The sequence below is a fragment of the Psammomys obesus genome, unplaced genomic scaffold, assembly GCF_907164565.1.
Source record: "Psammomys obesus unplaced genomic scaffold, mPsaObe1.curated_primary_1811, whole genome shotgun sequence".
In the NCBI taxonomy this organism is placed as follows: Eukaryota; Metazoa; Chordata; class Mammalia; order Rodentia; family Muridae; genus Psammomys; species Psammomys obesus.
Window position 1 is genome coordinate 8353438 of NW_026592710.1, and position 22878 is coordinate 8376315.

Consider the following 22878-nt stretch of genomic DNA (forward strand, 5'->3'; position numbering starts at 1 on the left):
CAACTCCAAACCCGTCCACTGCCGATATCCATTCCTGCCCGGAAGGTCCTCCTTGCACCTCATCCCCCACCTGCCAGGGCCAGAGAACAGCTATGGGTGGGGGCTAAGCCCAGTGCTGGGACCTTAGAGAACAAACGAGACACAGTTCCCCCCTCAGGAGCCCAGTAAGGAAGGTTGAGGGATGAGGGAAAGATCAGTCACAACTGAGGGTAGAGGACAGAGTAAACAATGGTACCTACGGGGACCCAGGAGCTGGCCAAACCGTGACCGTTCATAGGGAAGGAGCCTGCAGTTCGGAGAGGCTAAGCACCTCGTCCGAGGCCACACACACCGAGTGATGGCCGGCGTTTGAACACCAGTGCTGTGTGGCTCCAAGCCCAGGTGGCCAGTGACAGCTGCTAGTCACTCTCCTAAGTTCAGTCCCCAGTAGTACTGAAAACAAAGCAAAGCCTCAGATGTGCCCTCCCACCACCCAGGGGGGACTCAGCTGGAGCCACCCAGCACCCAGGCTTGCTCTGCTGGCATTTCCCTGGGGAGGAAGGCAGGCAGGTCACAGCATCACCCTCTGGAGTCACTCAAGAGACTGGTGTGTCTGTTCCAACCAGGGAAGAGGTTCAGGGATTCAGGGTGCAAACAAAAGGGGAACAGCATGGAATAACCCAGACACGCCTACCTCTTGGCACCTACACAGGTCAAGGAAGCAGGCAGCTGAAAGGGACCCTGGGTTGTGGGGGGAGGATAGTGCCTGGCTGCCACTCGCTTCTTCGTGTCTGTTTATGGGAAAAGTCTCTAACGAACAAGGTCACTTCGACCTTTTACACCAGGGGCTGGTGAGATGGCTCGGTGGCTAAGGGTGACTGCCACCAAGTTTGATGACCCGAGGTCAGTCTCTGGGACTCACATGGGAAGGAGACAAATGACTACTCAAGTTGTCCTCTGACATCCTCACGCATGCTGTGGGTCACCCTCCCCTGACCCCATGTGAAAATCGACAACAACCCAGAAGCGAGGTGTAATGATACATGCCTGTAAGGCTGGAGGATGGCCAGTTCAAGGCCCACCTGGGCTACACAGTAGGACCCTGTCTCGAAGCAATATGGGTACCAATAAGAGCAGAAGCAAAACAAAAGGCACAATGCAAACTTCCTCATTGTGGCCCAGCAGCAGCCCCTGTTTAGCCTCAGCCTGCCACCAATACCTCTTGAGGGCTCCACCCTAAAGAGAAGGTGGCTGTTTGTTATCTCTCCATTACTGTTCCTTGCAAACTCCTATTCATCCTGCAGAGCCAAGCCTGAATGTCCCCATTTCCAAAGCCTCTCTGGATGTCCCTTCCACCCTTCCTACAACACTCGGTCACAACTAGTATTAAAGGAGCCCTCGGTCACGGGCCAGGCCCTGTGTCGAGGCAAGAGAGCACATGCGTGCCCTCTTTCATCCTCACACCTTGTGGGTGGGTATGTTACTCCCCACACAATACAGACAGATACAGCGACTTGCCCAGGGTCACGCCCAAAACCCTGCCCTCCCTGCTAAGACAAGCCCTTGTTTTGTGTTTCAGCTGGCACACCAATGAGCATGTCGACCGTTTGCAAGCCCTCTGCCTTGGCTCAGGTTCCCTCAGGGACTCTTACTCATCTTGGGAATCCAGCACTGGCCAGTCACATGGTGCTGGCTTTTTTAGAAAGGTCCGTTGATTCTAGGGCACTGGTATTCCTTCCTACTCAGCCTTGCCTTCCCTCTCCTAGGATGTCCCGGAGACTGGCAGTGTGTGTGGCAGACGGGTGGGGGTGGGGTGGGGTAGGGCATCCTACCAGTGACAAGAGCCTATGGCGTAGAGGCAGACTGGTAATGCTGGCCTTGCAGGCAGAAGGAAAATGCCTAGCAGAGACCCCAAGCATAGTGGGTGGGGCAGCAGACTGGGTGAGGGAGCTTTGGGAGGGGTGTGGCTGCTTGCCACCACATTTAGCTCAGCAGGTAGGCTATAGGAGAGTGCTTATTAACAGCCACCCTCATGGCTGGGTTAGAGTGAGCACGGGAGTTTCAGCTTACCATACAGAGAGAGCTAGGGCGGTCCTGAAGAGAGAGCTGGGTGCAACCCCGGGGAGTACCTGTGGTGTCTGAAACATGGACGAGGTACTTTCTATTTATTTGGTTTTTTGTGGGACGAGGGACTGAACTCTGGACCCAGCACATGCTAAGTATTCTACCAGTGAGCTATAATCCTCCAACCCCACCTCTTTAAAAAAAAAAAAAAAAAAAAAAAACAAACATTTTATTTTGAGACAGGATCTAATGTTGGCCAGGTTGGCCTTGAGTTGGTTCTGTAGCCAGGCAGGCCTTGAGCAGGTGACTTCCACACTGACTGGCCTCCCAGGTAGCTTTCCTTACAGGCCTGGGAATGGAGCACTCTCCCAAACATAAAAATGTCAGGCATGGTGGCACATGTCTGAAATATGACAGTGGGAGGCTGAGGCAGAAGGATCATGAGCTCATGGGCAGCCTGTCTCAAAAACAGCTTTTACATTCCTGTCTATTTTCTGTTTCTTCTTTTAGATTGGTGTCATGTAGGGGAAGGTTGGCATCGGACTCTCCAAGTGGCTGAGGGTAACCTTGAACTTCAGACTGTCCTGTCTCTTCCTCCTAAATTCTGAGATTACACGTGAGTATCACCACATCTGTTTTGTTTTGTTTTTGAGTCAGGGCTTTATGCAGCCAGTATGGAGCTGAGGATGATCTTGAATTTCTGATCCTCCTGCTTCTACTATCCCTATGATAGGATTACAGGCATGTGTCAGCATGTTGGGTTTCATGCAGTGCTGGGGACTCAAACTCAGGGCTTCATGCACACTAGGCAAGCACTCAACCAGCTAAGCCTAAGGCATTTCTAAATATATCCTAAGGTATTTCTAAATATATCCTAAGGTATTTCTAAATACATCCTAAGGTATTTCTAAAGAGAGAAAACCCATCTCTTGAATACATCAGAAACTGGCTCTGGCTTAACCTCTCTGATCTGTCATTCTGAACTTGGAGACCATAGGTAACCTCCATGAGTTGAAGTTTGCCTGCTTGGAAGGGGAGTGGGGGTTAGGGAGGACTCATCATGAACCAGCTGGGGTTAGCACCAAGAACACAAGAGCCACAGAGCCCTCTTTCTGTGAAAGATTTGCCAGGCCCACAACCCTGAAGGTGTTGAGGATGATGGCGGCCCAAAGCCCCCATCTATTACACCCTGTCTTGTTTCCCCTAGACACAGCCTTGTCTGGGCCAGAACTCCAGAGCTGTAGTGGTATCTCTATCTCATCTTTTCCCTGACATGAGAGACATCCTTCAGTCACAGCCACGGGCCAGGCAGGCAGAGACCAAGGTCCAAGTTGCCCAGTCTGCAGAGGCAGCTGCAGGACCTTGGGCAGATTTCTCTAGAAGGCTGGGTTTTCAAGCTGGACTCTGGGAATTTCTGGGAGTTCTAGGAAGGGCCTCTGGGGCTGGTAGGAGGGAGGAGGATGTGACTCCCTCGCTCTTTCTCTCTGCCTGCCAGGGCATCCACAGTTGTGCCACTTTAATTAAGCTTCTATCACCTTTGTCTCTACAAAGACTGGTTCAAACAGTAAGAGGCCTGAAGTTCTAGCCCCCGGCTGGCTCTGATAAGAGACCCTTTTTCCTAGCGACAGGCCCTAGGTGGTTCCTCATCCATTGCCAGTATTGTCCTGTCACCCTGGGCACAGACCAGAATCCCCCTTCTTTCCAAACGACAGTCATTCAAAGTGATGACTGTGTGCCTGCTGAGCTGCCTGCTTCGCCGAGTCATTCCCAAGGCTACATGCTCCACACTCGCAGGGGACAGGCAGGGAAGAGTGGCTACTGCACCCAGCACACTGTGACCAGGGCAGGCAGGGTACAGAGCTTCAGTGGGTCTCCCAGCACCACTGGGGACAGGTCTGGTTTTACAGGACTTGTGAAATTTGTGTGCATGTGGAGGTCAGAGAAAGATGCCCACCTGAGACAAGGGGCTCTCCCAGAACCAGCAGCTCATCGATTCAGCAAGACTACCTGGTCAGCAAACCCCTGAGAGCCTCTTGTCTCTATCTCCCTGGGGCTGGGATCACAGAGCTGTAATGGTGGGCTTAGTTTTTCACATGGGTGCGGGGCATCCAAACTCAGGTCCCTATGAGACTAGACTAAGCGCCTTGTTGACGGAGCCATCTCCTGAGAGGTAGGATCTTTTATGAGAAGGGGTATCTGTTCCTTCGTCTGCTATGTTGATATCAATAATATTAGTATTTATTTGATAATACTAATGTCCTTAGATTTATTACAGGAATCCCTTGGCCAAACCCAGGTCAGAGGTGACAAAGCCCTTCCACAAGCCCCTGACTGCAACCTGGAGCCGGGTAGCAACTTCATCCAGGCCAGGTGCCACTACCCTGGAGTCTGGGCTTTTCAAGGTGTCACTATAGCAACCAGGGGCTCTAACACATGTCTCAGCAGGCTCTGGTAACGCTTAGAAAGTGTCCACAGACATTGATACGTGAGGAAACTGAGGCACAGAGGCGGACCATACGATTTTCTCATAGGCTACCTCATTCTCAAACCTGTGCCTTTGGTTGCTGACGGCTTGCAGGAACAAAGAGACCCTGTGTGCCTGTTCACTACCCAGGTGTCACTGAGGACAGTGTCCGGGTATTACGGTGCCCACGTGCCTGTCTGGATGGCCTCCCGGAGAAGGAGGGGCATTGTGGTCCTGTATTTGTATGGCTCCTGCTCCTGCTGGCCGGGTGGTCATGGAGTAGGCCAGGGTGCCAACCCTCGCCTGCTGTGAGGATGCCCACACAGGTCCTGCAGGCTGGACCAAAGGGCCCAGAAGTCATCTGCTCCTATTGGTGGCAGCATAGGAAAGGCAGGTAGGGCGAAGGAGGCCGCAGCCACCACTTCCTGGGCTCTTGCTTTGAGCATTTCCCTATTTTAGGGGCCTTAGATTAAATCCCCACAACAGCCCAGGAGCTGGAAGAATGGGAGGATATGTGACTCGTGTGGTTCTACCCAAGTGCTGACAACCAATGCTCTCAACTCTGACCTTATTTGCAGATACAACACAGTAAAGGACCCCAAGGAGAGATTATCATGGATTCCAGTGGGTCTGAAGTCCTTACTCAGATGAAAGGGTTGAAGAGAGCTATCTATTGAGGGAGTGGGTCCCTGAGCTCGGAAGGAATACATTTTTTTTTGTTTTGTTTTTTTGCCTGTTTTGTTTATTTTTCATGGGGGAAGTAGGCCTTACACTTGGCAATCCACCTACCTCAGCTTGTGCCACTGTATCAGCTAAGACCTGTAGTTCTAAGTTACCTAGCTTGGGGTCACCTCTTGCAACTTCCACAGGTGGGTCCTGATATCTCCATTCAACAGATGTCACAGTGTGTGACACTGAGGCCAGAGAGCCACAGAGCCTGTGGGCTCAGTCACCACTGGCTCTCTCCAATCACGCCGCTGTTCACATACAGAGGGCCTCCTCTGCCCTCCCCAAAGATGCCATGTGGGTCCATATAGGTTCTAACTCTGCACGCAGCCCATCCGTGTCTTGGTCATCCAAGCGGCTCTGAATCCGGCCACTCTAGGCCCACCCATCCTCTCCCCTCAAGCGGACTGTGGCCATGGCCCCAACTGATCCCCTGCCACCTTGCTGCTGCTTCAGGTCAAACAACAGCCAGAGCTCCTCCTTGAACCTAAGCTGGACTTTGTCACTGGCTTTCATAACCCACTCGGGACAATTTAGCAATGGCCATGTTTGCTATCTGCCAGCTCTCCCGGGACATGGGTCACATCAGTATGGACAGCACAATCACCCAGCCTGGCCCTGCCTACCTCAGTATGGCATTTCTGTGTCCATGAAGAGTGCCCTATCTCCCCGTGCCTGCTCCAGTATGTACCCAAGAGACCTTCAGGAAGTCAGCCTCAATGATTGACACCTGATCCAACCCCCATCCCCGCCTGATTTCCCGTCCCATCTTCTCTTTGAAATGGATGTTCCCGTCTCTCCACAATGGATCTCTCTTGAGACCGTAAAACTGCTACCTGCCAGGAGGCAGTGTTCAGCCTGCTCAAAAAACCAAGAGGGACCTGAATGGAGTTTCCCTCCCCCGCCCACCTGTGGTGTGATGCTTACACTGGTTCTGAGTCAGCTGCTCTCTTTAGCTGGAAGAACAAGGGCCCTTGCTTCTTTCCACCAATATCAGTTACCACCGCAGACAGCAAAGGGCAAGCCACAGAGGTGGAGACGCACAGGCTACAGTTCCTGGCTGAGGCCCTGGGGGCTCTTCCTGGTTCCTCCAGTTGGACTGTGTGGAGCAGAAGGCCAGGGGATCTTGGGGTAGGAGCTGAAGAGGGAGTAGGGAGATGGAATGTGTGGAATGTCACACAATGGCAATATGACCTTCTAGCCAAGTGGGATTTGAACCCAGGCAGGTCAAGGAACCCATGCCAGTTGCCCCAATGTGAAGTTTCAAAGCAGTACATGGACTTCAAAGCCAAGCTAATGCAAAACTTTGTTTCTCTGTCCATTCCTTCATGGACTGTTTACTGTGTGGTAACTGTCTGTAAGGCACACTTGCAGTCGGTGGGCTATAGCAGGGACAACTTATCCCATTCATGTATGCAGTCTGCACATGCATACGTGTGTATGTGCATACGTGTGTATGGGGTGGGGCGGGAGACAAGACGAAACATGTGAGCAAATGACCATATAGACCGGTGAGATGGCTGGTGGGTCTTACAGTGCTTGCCTGGTAAGAATGAAGACCAGATTTGGGATTTCCAGAGGCACATGGTGGCCCACCGGACGTTCCAGCATTAGAGGCAGAGACTGAATCCTGGGAGAAAACTGGCTAGTGAGAACAGCCCAGACAGAAACCTGGGGTTCAGTGAGGGACCCCGCTGCAATATATAACCTGGAGAGTGACTGAGGAAGACATCCAAATTCAACCTAGGGCCTCTATGTGCACATCCTGGCACACACGCACACATCCAAATATACCAGCACGAATGCATGCACACCACACACACACACACACACACACACACACACACACACACACACACACAGTCTCCTCAAAACTAAACAAGACTCCAGATAACCATGCAAAATATGGGTGGCTATAAGCTTCCCAAGAGGAACACAAAGCTTTACAGGGATGGAGAAAGATGGTGCGTGTGTCGGGGGGGAGGAAGTTGGCTGCTGGAATAAGGTAACAGTTCAGCAGAGACCTGAGGGATGTTAGGGAGGCCAGGCAGATGTCTCGGGGAAAGAGGCACACAGAGCAGCCAGTGCACACACAGACCTTGAGCAGGAAGGCGTTTAGCGTGATGGTGTGAGGGCTACCAGAAGGAGGCCAGTGTGTCACAGCTGACCGTCCGGTACCAGCCACCATGGGCGCTGAATTCCACTTTAGTGTGACAGTGTGGTAGTAGCACTATGAGCAGAGACATGACAGCGTCTGGTTTGGATGCTGGGAAAAGTTTTGAGTCCTGGAAGGGGAATTTAGGATTCAGGTGGGGTAGGACTGGTTAGGAGGTACGGCACACTCAGGTGATGAGGTGTCTGGGAGGGGGTGATGGGAAAGGAGGAATTTAGCAGGCTTGCAGGGTTGGCTGTGGGTTCTCAGAGGAAGGAACCAGGCTTACAAAGGGCTGAGGAGGAGGTTCAAAAAGAAAGCTGCCATCTAGAGCTCCATGGCTCCTGTGCCCGAGAAAGTGAACTCTACTAAGTCTGGGTATCTGGGAAGAGAAAGAGCTTGACCAAATAAGCCCCCAGGCTGCTTCAGTTTCTGAAAGCATGGCCCTGGCGAAGCGGAGGGAAGCTGAGGGCCAGGCAGGCTACCACCTAGGCTGTAAACACGGTTTCCCACAACACAGTGGCCCCTGTCCCTGACAGCTACCACACTGCTGCCTTGGCACTGTGCGTTCCATGCAGAAGGAGCAAGGCTGGACAGCGCGCTCACATGACGGAGGCAGTGGCCAGGCGCAGCACTCAGACAGCTGGTCTGGCAGGAGGTGCCAGGCAGTCTTTCTGCAAGTCAGGTGAGGTAGAGCAGGGGTGGTGTTGGTGAAGAAGGGGCAGACACAGGGGAATGGGGGCGTCTGGATTGCAGTGGGTAGGGACTGGTGGGTGGGTGTGGGTGATTAGGGTTCCAGGCTGCATGGAGAACGGAGGAGCATGGATGCAGCAGCTTAGTAGTGGCCGGAGGCTGGAGTCCAAAGTGCAGAGAGAGGTGGGGTGAGGCGTGGGGGTCGTTCTGGCTAAAGACAGGGGCAGGGGTGGGGAGCAGGAAGCTGGTGTTGGGGTCCTGAATACATGTGGGGACAGAGTAAGGGGTGAATATGGGGCTGGGGTTAGGATCCTGGGTAGGCTTGTGGTTATAGAGAAAATAGGGGGCTTGGGTGGGGTCTGGAGTAGAGATAGAGGAGATGTGGGAAGAAAGAAGGGGACTGGATTGGGGTCTCAGGTGCAGAAGGGAAACGGGGGAGACAGGAGACCGGTACAGGGCTCAGATGGCCAGGGACTGACGACAGAAAAGGGGTACAGCTCTCAGGCCACCCCAACCTCAGGCTCTTCCTCCGTGACCGCCTGGCAGTAAACAAATCTCCTGATGTCCTGGGGGCTGCTGACTGGTGGCTGAACCCAGAGCAGCAAACGGATGGGCTCCGGGAAAGCAGCAGCCCCAGGCCGCGCAGCCTGTTAGAGACGTGCAGGCTTGTCCCAGCCACACGCTTGCTCCTTGCTCTTCAGTGAGGGCGGTTCAGCTGTACACACCAACAGGAGGCTGCAAAGAGCCACCAGACATTGCAACACGCAGCCAGTCTGCTGGCCGCTGGGTGAACCGTCCGCCACCCCCTCCCACCCCCCTCAGCCATAGGCACCCGCCCAGCTGGAAGGCTTGCTTGGAGCATCCCCCAGGACTGGCAGCTTCCACTATCTGAAGTCAGCCTCCCCTGTAGAGACTGCAGGGGGGATCCCGGACATGCACCACCCTCAAGGGACCTCCAAATTCAGGGGCAGGGTCTTAGGTCAGCTCTTGGTCTTTGTCCAGCGGGTTGGGAAGTATTACTCTGGCTCTCCGTGTCTGCAGTGGCTCTGGACTTTATGGAAAGTTCATGGAGACGGCATGATATTCTCTAGGTATAACGACAAGCCAAATTGATGACGCCTGCTGTCCCCAGCCAGACTGTTTAGTCCAGAGGTCTCCCTGGCTCCAGCTCCTTGGACATACTGCCCTTTTGGTGGGAAGCTCCTTGGTGGGGAGGGGCAGGAAATCTACTTGGGAGTGGACTTGCTTCGTGGCTGGATGAGCCACCTGGGCTCTCTCTCTGGGCTCCATCATTTGTAGCTGGCTTCCTTGAACTGGGGAAGGTCAAAAGTGCACGAACATGCTCCTGGAGCAGGAAGGCTGCTGAGCAGCCAGAGATGCTGGGCCTGCCTGGGGACAACCTGGAGCCACAGACAGCCCAGGGCACATGCTGTCCCCCACTGGCCCTCAATCCTTTACAATGGGAAGCCGGGGCTTCAGCCCCTTAGGGATACACAGTTCTGTGGGCCTCAGGAACCCTTACACTGACTTCCTTAGTGGGTCCTGACTCTCATGCTTTGGGGGGGGCAGAGAGCCTTGAAGTGACCCTAGATCCCTGTGCGTGTTAGGCTGGGGGAGGGGTGAGAGGTCGACATCGGGATGCCTTCTATGGCTCTCCACCTTCTTTTCTGAACATGGATGTTGGCAGGGCTGGCTAGTCTGGCTGGCCACGAGGATCCTGGGATCTACCTGCCTCCTTTCCCCAACACTGGAGTTACAGGTACCCATAGCACTGATGGCTTTTCCAAGGGTGTCTGAATGCAGCGTCCTCATGTTTGCACAGCATGCTCCTCACCCACCAAGCCGTCCCGCAGTCCCGTGACACCCCCCCATAACGATCACCCCTGGAATGTGGCTCGGCACAGTCTTCTCTTTCAATTGATTTCACCCTTACTTACATCCCTCCCCTCTCACTGTCCAGCTTTAGTATCTTTGTAACATCTGGGTATTACATGGAATGACAATAGTTAGCATGTGGTGTCCTCCCCCCCCCCCCCCCCCCCCCCGCAAAGAATTCATGCATTCTGGGAAACCGGGTGCCGGGCGAACATACGAGAGATGAATGACAGCATGTTGTCAGCAATGATAAAGCTGCTGATTACCGCTAGGACCGGCCACAAAATTCGAAGACCTTTGCTCTAACAACCATGAAGAATTTAATCACAGAGACTCGAGAAAAGGAAACCAAGTGGAGGGCCAACTGTGATCGCCTGGTCGCACCAGCACTCACGCCAGCAGCACTCAATGCTATTGCTCAGCTGTGAGCCTTCTGCCTGTCCTGGGTAGCAGGAAAAACAGACCCGCCATTCAACATTTAAGATGCAGGCTGGGAGATGGCTCAGAGAATAAGGGCACATTTACACGTAAAATAATCTTTAAGATCTATTTATTGGGCTGGAGAGATGGCTCAGAGATTAAGAGCACTGGCTGCTCTTCCAGAAGACCCAGGTTCAACTCCCAGCACCCACATGGAGGCTCACAACGGTCTGTAATCATTTCCAGAGGTCCTGACACCCTAAAACAGACGTGTGTAGGCCAAACACCTAAATGCACATAAAAAAAAAAAGAGATCTATTTATCTTTATTTTATGTGTATGGCGTATTTGCCTGCGTGCGTGCGTGCGTGCGCGTGTGTGTGTGTGTGTGTACTGTGTATGTCTGGTGTCAGGAGGCTCTAGAAGAGGGCACCAGAGCCCCTGGAACTGGCATCATGGACAGCTGTGAGCCATCGAGTGGGTGCTCCGAACTGAACCTGAGTCCTCTACAGGAGCGACAAGCATTCGTAACCGCTGAGCCTTCCGTCTTAATTTCTCAAAGGAATTATGATCACTGCGTGTCTATGCGCAGGGTGTATGTGTGGGGGCGTGTGTCCCGCAGCTGTGTGTGCAGATCAGAGTACAACTTTGTGGGACTTGTTTTCTCCTTCCAACTTCACGTGGGTCCCGGGTGACCGAACTCGGGTCACCAGGGTTTTGCAACAATCCTGATCTGCTGGGTAACTTGCTGGATCTGATTCACTTCAGACATGGACACTGGGGCCCTAGAAGCATGCCAATCAAGACTGCAGCCAGGAAGTGGTTGGGTGGCCCTGGCCCTGGCAGGCGACACCTCCTGCAGAGGTGAGAATTCAGCTGTAGCTTAGAAAGATGAACTTGCCCCTCCACTCCCCCTTCCCTCCTCAGCATGGTGAATCCTGAGGTGTGCCCAGTAACACACCAGGTCTGGTGGTTCTCAGGGAGACTTAGCTCACTAAGCTAAGTACTTTATTGAGGCAAGCTTTAAGGTACTTAGAGGGTATTCGAGGGTGTTTGAAGGTCCTCTGCTAAGAGGACACAGGCCACATGCTTTGGAGTTCACCTTCCAGATGACTGCTGGTGGGCTGTCAGAGTGGGGACCTAGGCCTGCAGGGCTGGGGAATGCAACAGGAAGTGCTGCAGCACGGCAGGAAGTGGCTGGGTCAGCACATCCTGCAGGGAACAGGATGGTGGGAGTGCAGTTGTGGGTCACCAGGAAGGGCAGGGCTTTTCCTGGGGACCAGCCCTACACAAGGGCCCTTCCACAGAAGGCACCCCATTGCTCCACTCTCAGACAATGCTTGTTCAAGATCAGACTCCCTTTAACCGTTGTCACACACTTCTGTAGGAAGTCGAGGGCTCCCTGTTTCTCTGCCCATCAAGTCCAAACTCCATCTGCAGCTATCAGCTTGGGGGTGCAGCCCTTTCCTTTTTATCACCTTTCTCTGACACCTCTGCTCAGGCCATCCCATCAGCTCCCATCTGTTCTTTCCCAGACGTGCTTCCTTCTGCCAGCGGCTACAGCCTCATCCTCACATCTCACTTGGACCCTGCTCAGGTCATGCTCAGGAGGAAGGGAGTATTTTCTTTTCTTCATAGTGGGGCCAAAGATGGAGGCCACATCCCTGCACCACTTGCCATCACGCCAAGATGCCATGCAGGCAGCTGCTCCAATTCCCCTGGTAGGCAGCAGACAAAGAAGCCTGGCCCCTTTCCACACTTGGGCAAGACTGGCCAGGTCCCCGTGTCCTCAGAACCATGCCCTTTCCTTCAGTCTAGCCCTGTGGGGAATCTTTATGAAGATGAGCATATCTCAGCATGTCCTCATCCATGGCTCAGCAGGACACAGTGAACTTGCACTTGTGTTTTGCTCCCCAAAGGTGAACTCTCCCCAGTGTGCCTACAGCCACCGTCCTGCTTGCTGCCTGCTGTGGTTGTGAACTCTTCCAGGCCTAGAGACTCTGGGTACGGCTTCTGTAACAGGGCACAGTGAGATTCGAGGCCTGAGCCTGAGCATTAGGCAGCTCTCTGGAAGTCTCTGAGAGGCTGGGTAGGCATGGCCATTTCATAGATGAGAACACCAAGGCCTACACAGGGAAAGGGGGGTGGCTCACAGGAAACCAGCCCCCAAGGAGTCATCGTGGATCCCCAAAACTATGAGCGTGCTACTTTACAAGGGAAAGGGGTGGAGACCCTGCGGAACGGAACGTGCTGACGCTCTGATTTTCAGATGGACTGTCCTAGATTATTCAAGCTAGCACACAGTCACAGGGTGCCTTAAAAGCAGGCAAGGAGAGCTGGAGAGACGGTACCCCAGTCAAACTGCTCAAACTGCTTGTGCAAAGAACCCGAGTTCAGTCCTTAGCACCCACAAGGAGGCTCGCAATCACCTGTAACTCCAGCTCCAGGGTTCTGACGCCCTCTTTCTGCCTCCATGAGCCCTGCACTCACATGCACACACCCTTTTCTTCACATCCACACAGTTAAAAACGAGAATAAATGTAAAAAGCACACAAAGGAAGGGCTGGGCTTCTGACCGCCAGAGCCCTTTTTGAGACTATGCATGCTATTCTGAAGGCGCTGACTTTGTGAGCACCGGCAATGTGAACACGGAAGCTCAGATAAAGAGCACCGTCCGTGGGCCCCTGCCAAAGTCAACAGCATAGCAACTCGCGCCAACCTATCAGCAACAGTTCAAAGAACACAAACCATCTGTGCCTTAGAGACTATGGCCCATAGCTTCTCCACAGTGGCTGGCATTTACAGAACAGAGCACTCACCTTGTGCTCTGAACTGCACACATCTTACTTCATCTCATTTGGCAGAGAAGGAAAGTGAGCGTTAAAGAGGTATAGCAACTTGCCCAGGGCAACATGGCGAGCAAACAGAAGAGCTGACCTGTGAACTTTGGTGTTTCAGACTCCTGTGTTCAAAATCTGAATTGCCTCATTAAACACGCATGCACGCACACATGATACAAGACAGTAATTGTGCCAGCCAAGGAGGTGCGAACCCCAGGAGAGCTGTCTCCAGACGACGCAGAACCTGAGCCTTGCCGTCCCTAAGGCCCCTGCCCACTCTCCTGCTCACTTCCATTGGGAAGTGGCTGTGGCAGGCCAGGACAGACTGCTAGGTCTTTGCTAGCTGGCTGTGGGAGGGGAGGCCCAGGGTGGACAAGGCCCCATGTGGGTGTCTGGCAGTGCCACCTGCCTACATGGAGGTGAGGCTCCCTCTGCGGTCATACTGGCCTCATCCCCATGGTGACCTTCAGTGTGGCTTGTCACTGGCTGTAGGCGCTACTGTGTGCAGGAGCTACAAGAGAATGGGGCTGAGGGCTGGGGGGTCGGGAGTGGGATGGTGGGGAGTGGAAACTGGCTGCTTAAGGGCCTGAGGCTTCGGGAGGAATGGCACATCCACAAAAACGGCCCCAGACATCGACCCAGCAAAGGCCTTCCTTCACTTGTGCAGCACAGTGGCTTTTAAACCTTTGCGAAGTTTGCCCAGTAGGTCCGTAGGTGACCGCTGGACCACTCTTGGTGGCTGTTGGTCCCTTTGAACCACTAATTCTGGAGAACAGAGGGGTTCCCTCTTGACCCTGAGAAGCCCCTTCCACTACGGATGTCAGCAGACCTGATAAGGTCTGCTGGGCTAGCCCTCGGAGGGCAGTCTCTACTGAGGGTGACTAAGGGGCAGTGTGAGCAGCCTCATGGCAGAGGGGGCCGCCTGATAACGGTAGGGGGTGACTGAAGCGGCCCCGGATTGCAGGTCTGTCTCTCCACTGCTGGAATTAGAGGTGTGTGCCGCTGCACTCGGCTTTTTACGTGGGTACTGGGGGGCTATAAGCTCAGGTCTTCATTACCAATGGAGCTATCTCCCTGGCCCACAGCTGGATGACTTTACGTCGCCTGTTCTTAGAGGCAGGTCGGCAGGAGAGGGTAACAGTGGTAGCCCTGTTGGAAGGTTCATGGTTAACAACAACTGTCTGTTTGAGAGGATCTAGAATCACCCAGTGGGCAAACATCTGGGTTTGCACAGGGGTTATCTAGCTCAGGCTAACTAGGGAGAAAGACCCCACGCTGAATGTAGGCTAGGTCCAAGACTGAATAAAAAGGAGAAACTGAGCCAAGTGCCAGAATTCACCTCTCTGCTTCCTGACTCTTCCTGAGTGTGATCAGCCGCTCACACTCCAGTCACTGTGACTTTCTGCCACGATGCTCTGTGGCCTTCAAACTGTGAGCCAAGATAGAGCCTTCCTCCCTTAAATTGTTTTTGTGAAACAGTTTACGTCACAACAGTGAGAAAAGTGACTTGAGAAAGTGGCCTTGCCAAAAGCGTGTGACCAAAGCGTCCTTGGCATGTAGCAGGTAAACCCTGGTTTTCAAATAGCAAGGGTGTGTGGGTCCTATGTCCATCCAGACAACTGTCATTCAGGAAGTGCCAGAACCCCAAAACGCCTCGTCAGCAAGAAAAGCCAGAGCCTGTCCGGGGGGGCCTCTTCCTTCCTAGGGGATTTTGATGCACAAGATTGTCAAGCAGCAGCCATAGTATATAGTTAGTGAGTTGCCATGGTAACCCATGGGCTCACCACAGAACCCATGGGGTTTCCACTGCCCCAAAGATGGGACACTCACTTCTTTCATAAGCAGCTAGAGGTTTATATAAGTTTTTGACTGAATCTTTATGCCTTCATTTTCTCAGACAAGGGAACCAATGCTCAGAGAGATACAGTCACTTTCCCATCTTGGATTGGAAAAATACCTTGGCCCAGTTGCCATGGCAACTAGAGCAGACCAATACAGAGGTGGCCATGTCCATAGTACTACTAAGGAAGGCACTAACATTCCCTAGAGGGTGGAGTGGGGGAAGATGGAACACCTTCTACCCCACCCCACATCTAACCCCAGCTATAAGTGGTCCTTGGAGACACCAGTATGTAGAAAACGAGAAGGTCACTAAAGGGAGACTCAATGATGAGAGTCACCATCCTGGGGTCACCATCCAGGATGAGGTGGGACTTTACCGAATTCCCCCTGGCACTCACCTCCTTCCAGAAGTCTCCCAAGGTGACCTACACAGTGACCTCTCCATGCCTGCAGGTTTAGAGGTCACAGGTCATTTCTTAGTGTGAGGCTCCCGGCATGGAGGGAGTGAGGACTCTTACCCTGTGACCTAAAGAAAGACAGTTATGATCCTCCCCTTTTTGTGACCAGGACTTACTTATGTCAACCCCTGGTCCTTTACTTAAAAGGCCAATCCTATATTAGTACCCCAAAGATGGGCTTGCTTGCTAGTCTTGTCTGTTTAATTGGTGTATCGAGAAAGAATGAACAAGCCTCATTTTCGAGGGCAGCCAGGACCCAGACTTTGGGCTTTAAAAACCCAGTAGCAATCCTTTAACAGGGGGCCCTGCATCTCTGAGGCACCACAACAGATGGCCACTCCTTTTTGGGGGGTGGCTGAAAGCCAAGATGTTTGAAAGTCTGCTGTGGGGACTAGAGAGATGACTCGGCAGTTAAGAGCACTGGGGCCTCTTGCAGAGGACCGGGGTTCTGGTCCTAGCACCCACACTGGGAACTTCACGAAGAGTTGTTAACTTCAGGGCATCCGATGTCCTCTTGTGGCCTCCATAGGCGCCTGCACACAGACAGTGCACTTGTGTACATGCAATCACACACACACACACACACACACACACACACACACACACACACACACGTCTTTAAAAAACAAAACAACAAAAGCTCTACTTAGCAGAGGCCAGTCCTGAGTTCCTGATCAGCCAGCCTGACTTCTCCAGTACCAAAATGATAAGCCTGGGTCACCAAACCTGGCTTAAAATTAACCCAGATGCCTGCAGGCCTGACCCTTTGGCAAGCACACCCCACCCATTGTATTTAAATACACCCCAACACAGTGCTTTGAATAAGTGGGCTTATCCACATCCTGCCTGCATCCTGTTGACTCCTGCCCTGCTCAGCAGACTCCCCCTCCAGAAACCTCTGTAGACCAGGCCCCAGGACTTAACAGCTCCCGTCTGACCTCTCTGTGACCCCGAGGGAGGCAGCTGGGTGGGGCTGAGATTATTTGGCCCAGAAAGAGAAACGCTGGTTGTGAAACTGGGCATCAGCGGTTCAAAGCTGGCTTCTAGCGAAGGACCCTGGTCCCAACTGCATCTTCACCTCGAATACAAATTACAAGTCGCACCTGCTTCCGAGTGCCACCAAGGCCACTCAAAACAATGATGCAAAAAGGCCCTGCGGTCACGTACTACCATGCCACAGAGGTTGCCACAGCCGCATGTACTGTCTCCCTCTCCTACGGCGTTACGTGTGGGATGACTGTTGTGTACAACAACCACAGTCATGCTTGTGACCTCAGTCGTTCGTGTCACCAGGCACACAGATGATCACAGCCAGGCTGACAGGTCCAAGTATCACCAGGAGCCAGGACCACCCAAGCAGCTGTCAGCATCACTTCTAGAAACTCACAGCATATTAAGATTAAACGTGAGGATAAAGGCTGAGAACACGAGCTTGCCTGGTTATACTTCCCTGTAGCACCCCGAAAAACTGTTAACTTTCCAAGGTCTTGCTGAGGGCATGCTGGGAGAGCTGTCTTCTTCCATGTCAGGGACCACTCCCCCTTCTGAGATTTGTTCATGCTTATCAGTGTTTTGTCTGCATGTATGTCGGTGTACCACACGCAGCTATGCTCTCAGGGGCCAGAAGAGGGCATCAGATCCCCTAAAACTGGAATTTCAGACCATTGTGAGTTGCCATGTGGTGCTGGGAATTGAACCTAAGTTCTTCGGAAGAGCAGCCAATGCTCTTTCGTGCTGAGCCATCTCTCCAGCCTGAAAATATTCTGTTGTAAGGGAGGACCCATCAACTGTGCAGGAGTCTGATGGTGGCAACAGGGCTTTAGGAATGACCTACTGGGACATGACAACCAGACCCCTTTCCTATGTGGAAGAGCAATAGAGATCCGTCTCACAAAGTATGGTTGGTAGGAAGTTAGCAGCTGTTGGCAGGGCTGGAGGTGCGTGTAGAGTCTCCTGTAAGTGGGGACACAGTCTATCCTCCAAAGCTTTTCTTTGCTCAGTGAGATCTGATGGCTAGCAAGAAAGGCTGAGGTCCAGCTCCTTCAGCTTCCCCACAAGTTACCGGTCATCAGCTTTCTGGTATGTGGTTAAGTTATGACAGAGGCCCCTGGAAGCTGCCACACACTGAGCTGTGCCTTTGCCGTAACATCCAGGTGTGATGCGAGCCTTCAGGGACCTTTGGCGTATCCCTGCCTGCCCTCCACCCTCGTCAGCACCCCAGGGCACTGCCACTACCCGCCAGGTGCCATTGGCAGGCTATGAACTGGGTCTCTAGTCACGGGGAATGGAGAGCCTGAGCCATCTTAGGCGCTGGAAGTGGGAGGGAGGGCACAGAAGGGAAAGGAGCATGGGGGTAGAACGAAACTTACAAAAGGTTCTGAAGGCCAGGCCCTGGCCAGCAGCTTCGCACCCACACCGCCTATAAATGCATAACACCAAGCAAGCTACTTCCTATACTGCCTTCCTGAAATGGGACCTTGGGTCCTCAGGGGGATACTGGACCCTGCGCTCTTGCCTCTGTAGGCCTCAGTCATGGTCTGGATGCTTGCCTCTAGCTGGACCAAAAGATGGGCTACTCAAACACTTCCAAACAAGCCCTCCATAAATCTTTCTCCTGCTTCCATCAAGAGCTCCTGTCAAAACCTTGCTAAACACACAGATGTGAGAGGATGGGTCAGAGTTCTGACTGTTTTGTGAGCAGTGATTCCGGGGGGGGGGGGGCACAGAAAATTAAAAAAAAAAAAAAGTTTGCTCAGGGGATGAAGCAACAAGAGTCCCCTCGCCCCAAGTCCCTAGGGTCTGTCTCTGTTCATCTTGGTGTCTTGTGGGCAAGAAGAGCTGTTTCCTGATAAAGAACTTTTGAATTCCTCACATCCGTGTTCCTTTAAGACAAACTGTTAAGGGCTGGAGGGATGGCTCAGGGCTTTAGAATATTTGCTACTCCTTCAGAGGACCAGAGTTCAGTTCTGAACACCCATATCAGGCTGACTCCACTCTAGGGGATCAGACTTCCTGTGGCTTCCACAAGCACCTGTGTGTGTAAGTCACACACATACACATACACAAAGGAAATACATCTTTTTAAAAAAGGAAGCCCTTATTTGGGTCAGCTTTGTAGTCTGAGGCTCCCCACAGTCTACAAATATTGCAAATCCTACTTAACTCAAGGTCGTTATGGGAAACTGGGTTGTCCCGCCCCCTCCTGGACTTGCCAACTGTTTGCAGAAGGCTCTGAGCCTCCTTTTTTTTTTTTTTTTTTTTTTTTTTCCCATTTGGGGAGTCTCCCCTGGATTCCATCTCACCAGAGTTCAGGCAGGGAGCATGCTCTTAGCGGCAGCCTTTTCACCAAGGCTGGTGCTGGTGCTACCTCTCTGCACCAGGCATACCATGGCCTTTCCTGGCTTCCTCCCATACTCCTGGGCCACCCCCCGGTGCCCAGTTCACACCTGTCTCCAACCAACTCAACTTCGAACTCTCAACCTCAGCCCTTGGTGGCCAAGCCCACGGGGCACTGAATGCTGCTGGCTCTGGGGGTTTTGCATGCACCGGCCCCAGACACACTCAACCAAGAGGATAAGAGTGCACATTCCCATGGGGATAGCTGGAGAAAGGCTTTGGGGGGGGGAGTAGAGGGGACAGAGGCTCCCGCCACTCTGGATAGTTATGATTCCTAGGGTTACAGAGCCATGGGGGAAAAGGGGGTTATTCTGCCAGCCAAGTGAATGGCACCGGGAGTTTCCCAGGGCCCCCTGGATTTTCTTTTGGGTGACCCTGTCACCAATTAAAGGCCCATTTCTCACCAGCCTGGGCTTGTTTCCTGGAAAAGCCTGTCCTTTCCAAGGTAGGTGGGGTGGTGCCTTCCAGGGTACGAACCTGCTGGACCCACTCTGCACTAACAACCCCTTCCCCCATCCCAAGTGCCTTCTTCTGACTTCAATTTAGGATTGTTTACAGTCAGTCAAGTTTTTCCAGATTGACAAAGCCTTCCTCATAAGCCTACTGCAGTCTGCCACAAGGGCAGTGAAAGGGCGGCAGGACCTGGGGCAGCTGGAAGATTCAGACAACTGGGACATAGACAGCTAACCAGTGTCGAGCATAAGCAACTGTCACCACGTATCCCTTCCGAAAGGGCCCCCTTTTCTGCCTTCTTGGTGCCCCTCCACAAGGAGCTTTGGAAGCCTTCCACGGAGACACCTTCCTCCTGCTCCTTTCCCCCCAAAGAGAACAACTCCTACTTCCCCTTAATTCAGTGAAGCCAAGGGTTTAAAAACCCTTCTGAACTCTCTTTCCAAAGGCAAGGTTAAGCAGCTGTCCAAACCACCCAAGGAGATTCAGGAGCTCCAGAAAGCTGAACGCCCCCCCCCTCCCCATCAGCTGTGCTAGGGCAGTCCAGCCAGGGAAGAGTTAACGGGCCATCAGCTTTGGCTGATAGCTCAGACTCCAAAGTTCAGTCCCAGCCACCAAAGGAATTGTAAATCTCAGGGCAGTATTTAACAAAACAAAAGCAACCTGGAATTACATGAAGGTTTGGCTTTCCACAAAGCATATTTACTCTAATCCCCAAGGTATGCAGCTCCATATCAGATCAGCTGGCTAGCCTGGTCCTCCCTCTCCCCGCTCCCTAGCAACAGTTTAAATTTCAAACTAATTCCCTGGTTTGTTCTCCGTCTTCGCGGGCCGGCTGCCGGCCTCAAATCCCTCTCCATTGATTGCTCTAGCCTCTGGATGAGTCAGCCTGGTCTGCAGTTGCAAGTTGGGTGACAGCTGGCTCTCCCTCCAATACTCTCCTGCACCACGTCTCCAATACCTGGAGCAAGGGGAGCCGCTGCCACCCACACAGTGGTCGGTGGGGCCACTGTGCCCCCCCCCCCCATCCAGTGGGGGAAGGATCCCCTCTGCTCCAGAGGATCAGGGTTGAAGGTGAGGACAAGGGCTCTTTATCAGCGGCCGGTTACCCCCCACAGTCCTCTTCCAGGATTTTAAACACCTGGGCCTCCCAGTCTTTCGGCCAGGCTGGACCAACAGAGTCAGCTCCCCTCCCTTACGAATCCGAACAGAGACTCCATTCCCGGGCCCCCTCCCGGCCCCCACGTCCCTGCAGAGCGAAGCCTTCCAGGTTGGGACTAGGCAGCCAAGCAAAATAACAAGCGCAAGCTTGCAGGAGGCTTCCAGCTCCACCCAGGGGCGCGCACACCCCGCGCTCAGCAGGGTGCCGGCGGGGAGGGGAGGGTGGGGGGCTCAGCACCTAGAGGGAGGGAGTCACGCGGCGGAACGGGTGGGTGTCCTAAGTCCGGGAGTGGGTGGGGTTAAACAGCCAGCTAGACACCAACCCCGGGAAAGGCGACCAGCTCGGGGCCTGGCAAAAAAGACACTCTGGTGCCCGGGAAATTTACAGACGTTGAAAACGACTTGTTTAACAGCCCCAGGTGACGCACGGGGTGGGTGGCCCGAGACTCGGCTGGCGGGCACTGCTTTCCGCAGCCGCGGCAGGTGGGACACCCCCCACCGTCCCCCGCCCCGCGCCACAGCCCCCTCACCCTGGGCGCCCACTTCCAGGTGTGGTAGTGACACCCCGCCCCCACGCCGTGTACCTTTCTGGCGCCACGCTCTGCGAACTCCCGAGCGAGGTGGCGCCCGATGCCTCTCCCACCGCCGGTGATGAGGACTGACTCCCGCGACAGGTCCCGGAGCTTGGGGGGGAACGCCAGTCCCAAGGCCGCTTTGGTCACCAGATAGATCATTTGCAGAGGGAACACTACCAGCGCGCCCAGCCATTTCCACCCCATCCTCCGCGCGGCAGAGCCGGGCACGGGGGGGGGGGGGAGGGTTAAAGGCGGCGGACAAAACTCCCCGGACTAAGCAAAACAGGAATTAAAAAAAGAAAGAAAACACCCCAAACAATAATAAATAAACTAAATAAGGAAAGAGAGAGGCGTCCCACCTGGCCCACTCTTGAACTGATCTCTTTCCAGATGCAGAGCAATGGTCGAGGAAAAGTGGGGGATTAAAAAAAAAAAAAAGTAAAAGTAAAAGATAAAGTCTGCTCCGGCTTAGGAGGGGGAAAAAAGTCTCAGAAGATTGGGACGGTGAGAGGGGCGGAGGGGAGGACGGGGGCTGGGAAGTTCTAACAAGTTTCTTGCCCCAACAGCCTTTTCGGCTGGGAAATTCACAGGTAATGTTTACAGGCGGACAGAGGAGTTTAGGCAAGGCAGGGGGAGGGAAAGAAAAAAAAAAAAAAGGCACCAACCACAAGCTCGCACACTGCCACAGTCCGCGGTTCCAGAGTGCAAGATTTAAAAAACAAACAAACAAAAAAGCTGTTTCCCAATTGTAGCGCCCCCCTCCAACTTTCTCTAGGAAAAGAAAGAAAGAAAGAAAGGGGGAAAAAACCCCACAAAAACACCACACACACAAAACCTGGGGAGTGACTGCAGCTCCCAATTTCAGTCCGCGAAAGTCTCCCGACTCATTGCTATTCTCGGGCTCAGGAAATTGCTTAAACGCGATCTGATTGCCAGCACCGTGCGGCAGAAGTGGGGGGTCCGGGTGTCAGTTTCTTCCCGTGCACAGCTCGCCCTCGCGCGCGCCCGCCCGCCCGCTCTCTCCGGCTCCCTCCTCCCTCCCTTGCAGCCCGGGCTGGGAGTTGCCGCCGATGTGGCGGCTCCCTCTCCCTCTCTCTCTCCCCTTTAGCATTTATTGCCTTCTCTTTTTTGTTCTTTCCAACTTGGACGGGGCCCGACTGTGGAGCACCCGTGGAGAGGACGCCCTGGTCTGTACCGCCGTATTCGTCCGTTCGCGGGGCAGCTGCGGCGTGGACCGAAAGGGCGCCCCCTCCTTTTTTTTTTTTTTTTTAATACCCCATTAAGTCTGATTGACAGTTAAAGTTGTTGGGAGGCTTCCCTACTATGCCTTTGAGTGGCTGCGGCGACTTCCCCTCCCCCTGCGCCGCGGCGGGGCACGCGCCTAGGCGCGCACCCGCTCTCGGAGCGACCGGCCCTTTCCTGGGACCGGCTTCTCGGTTCTGCAAGCCGGGACTTGCCGCCCTGGTCCCCGAGGGCTCGCCACTGGAAGTCGGACGCGCCGGAACCGACTCCGGCAAACCAGCTCGCTCCCTCTCAGCCCGGGCCAGGTGACCCAACCCCTAGCGCCGGGCGAGCCGAGGGGGAGCTCGCGCAGGCCTTGAGGCAACCGGGTCGCCAAGGGTTCATTTCAGGTCACTTGGTCATCCTCCTGCATCCAGGTAGGACCAGGAAGTCACGCTTCATCATCGCCTGGTCCCCTTTCTCCTTCGGCGTGTACGTCCGACGTGGTACCATCGTGAAGTCTCCCACGTTGCTGAGGTGGAGGGACCTCTGGGGAGCAGGAT

At 53.7% G+C, this 22878-nt stretch overlaps 1 protein-coding gene across 2 annotated transcripts in view; it reads right to left on the reverse strand.

Annotated features, from left to right (window-relative positions):
- Positions 1 to 22337, reverse strand: part of Dhrs3 (dehydrogenase/reductase 3) — a 33604-nt gene extending 11267 nt beyond the window's left edge. The window contains exon 1 of one of the 2 annotated variants that reach the window (XM_055615063.1): positions 21104 to 22337. In XM_055615063.1, the coding sequence (XP_055471038.1) occupies positions 21104 to 21298 (195 nt within the window). In that variant the 5' untranslated portion in view covers positions 21299 to 22337. The remainder of the gene's footprint in view (positions 1 to 21103) is intronic. The other variant, XM_055615064.1, reaches the window with a different exon arrangement.
- Positions 22338 to 22878: the final 541 nt, after the last annotated feature.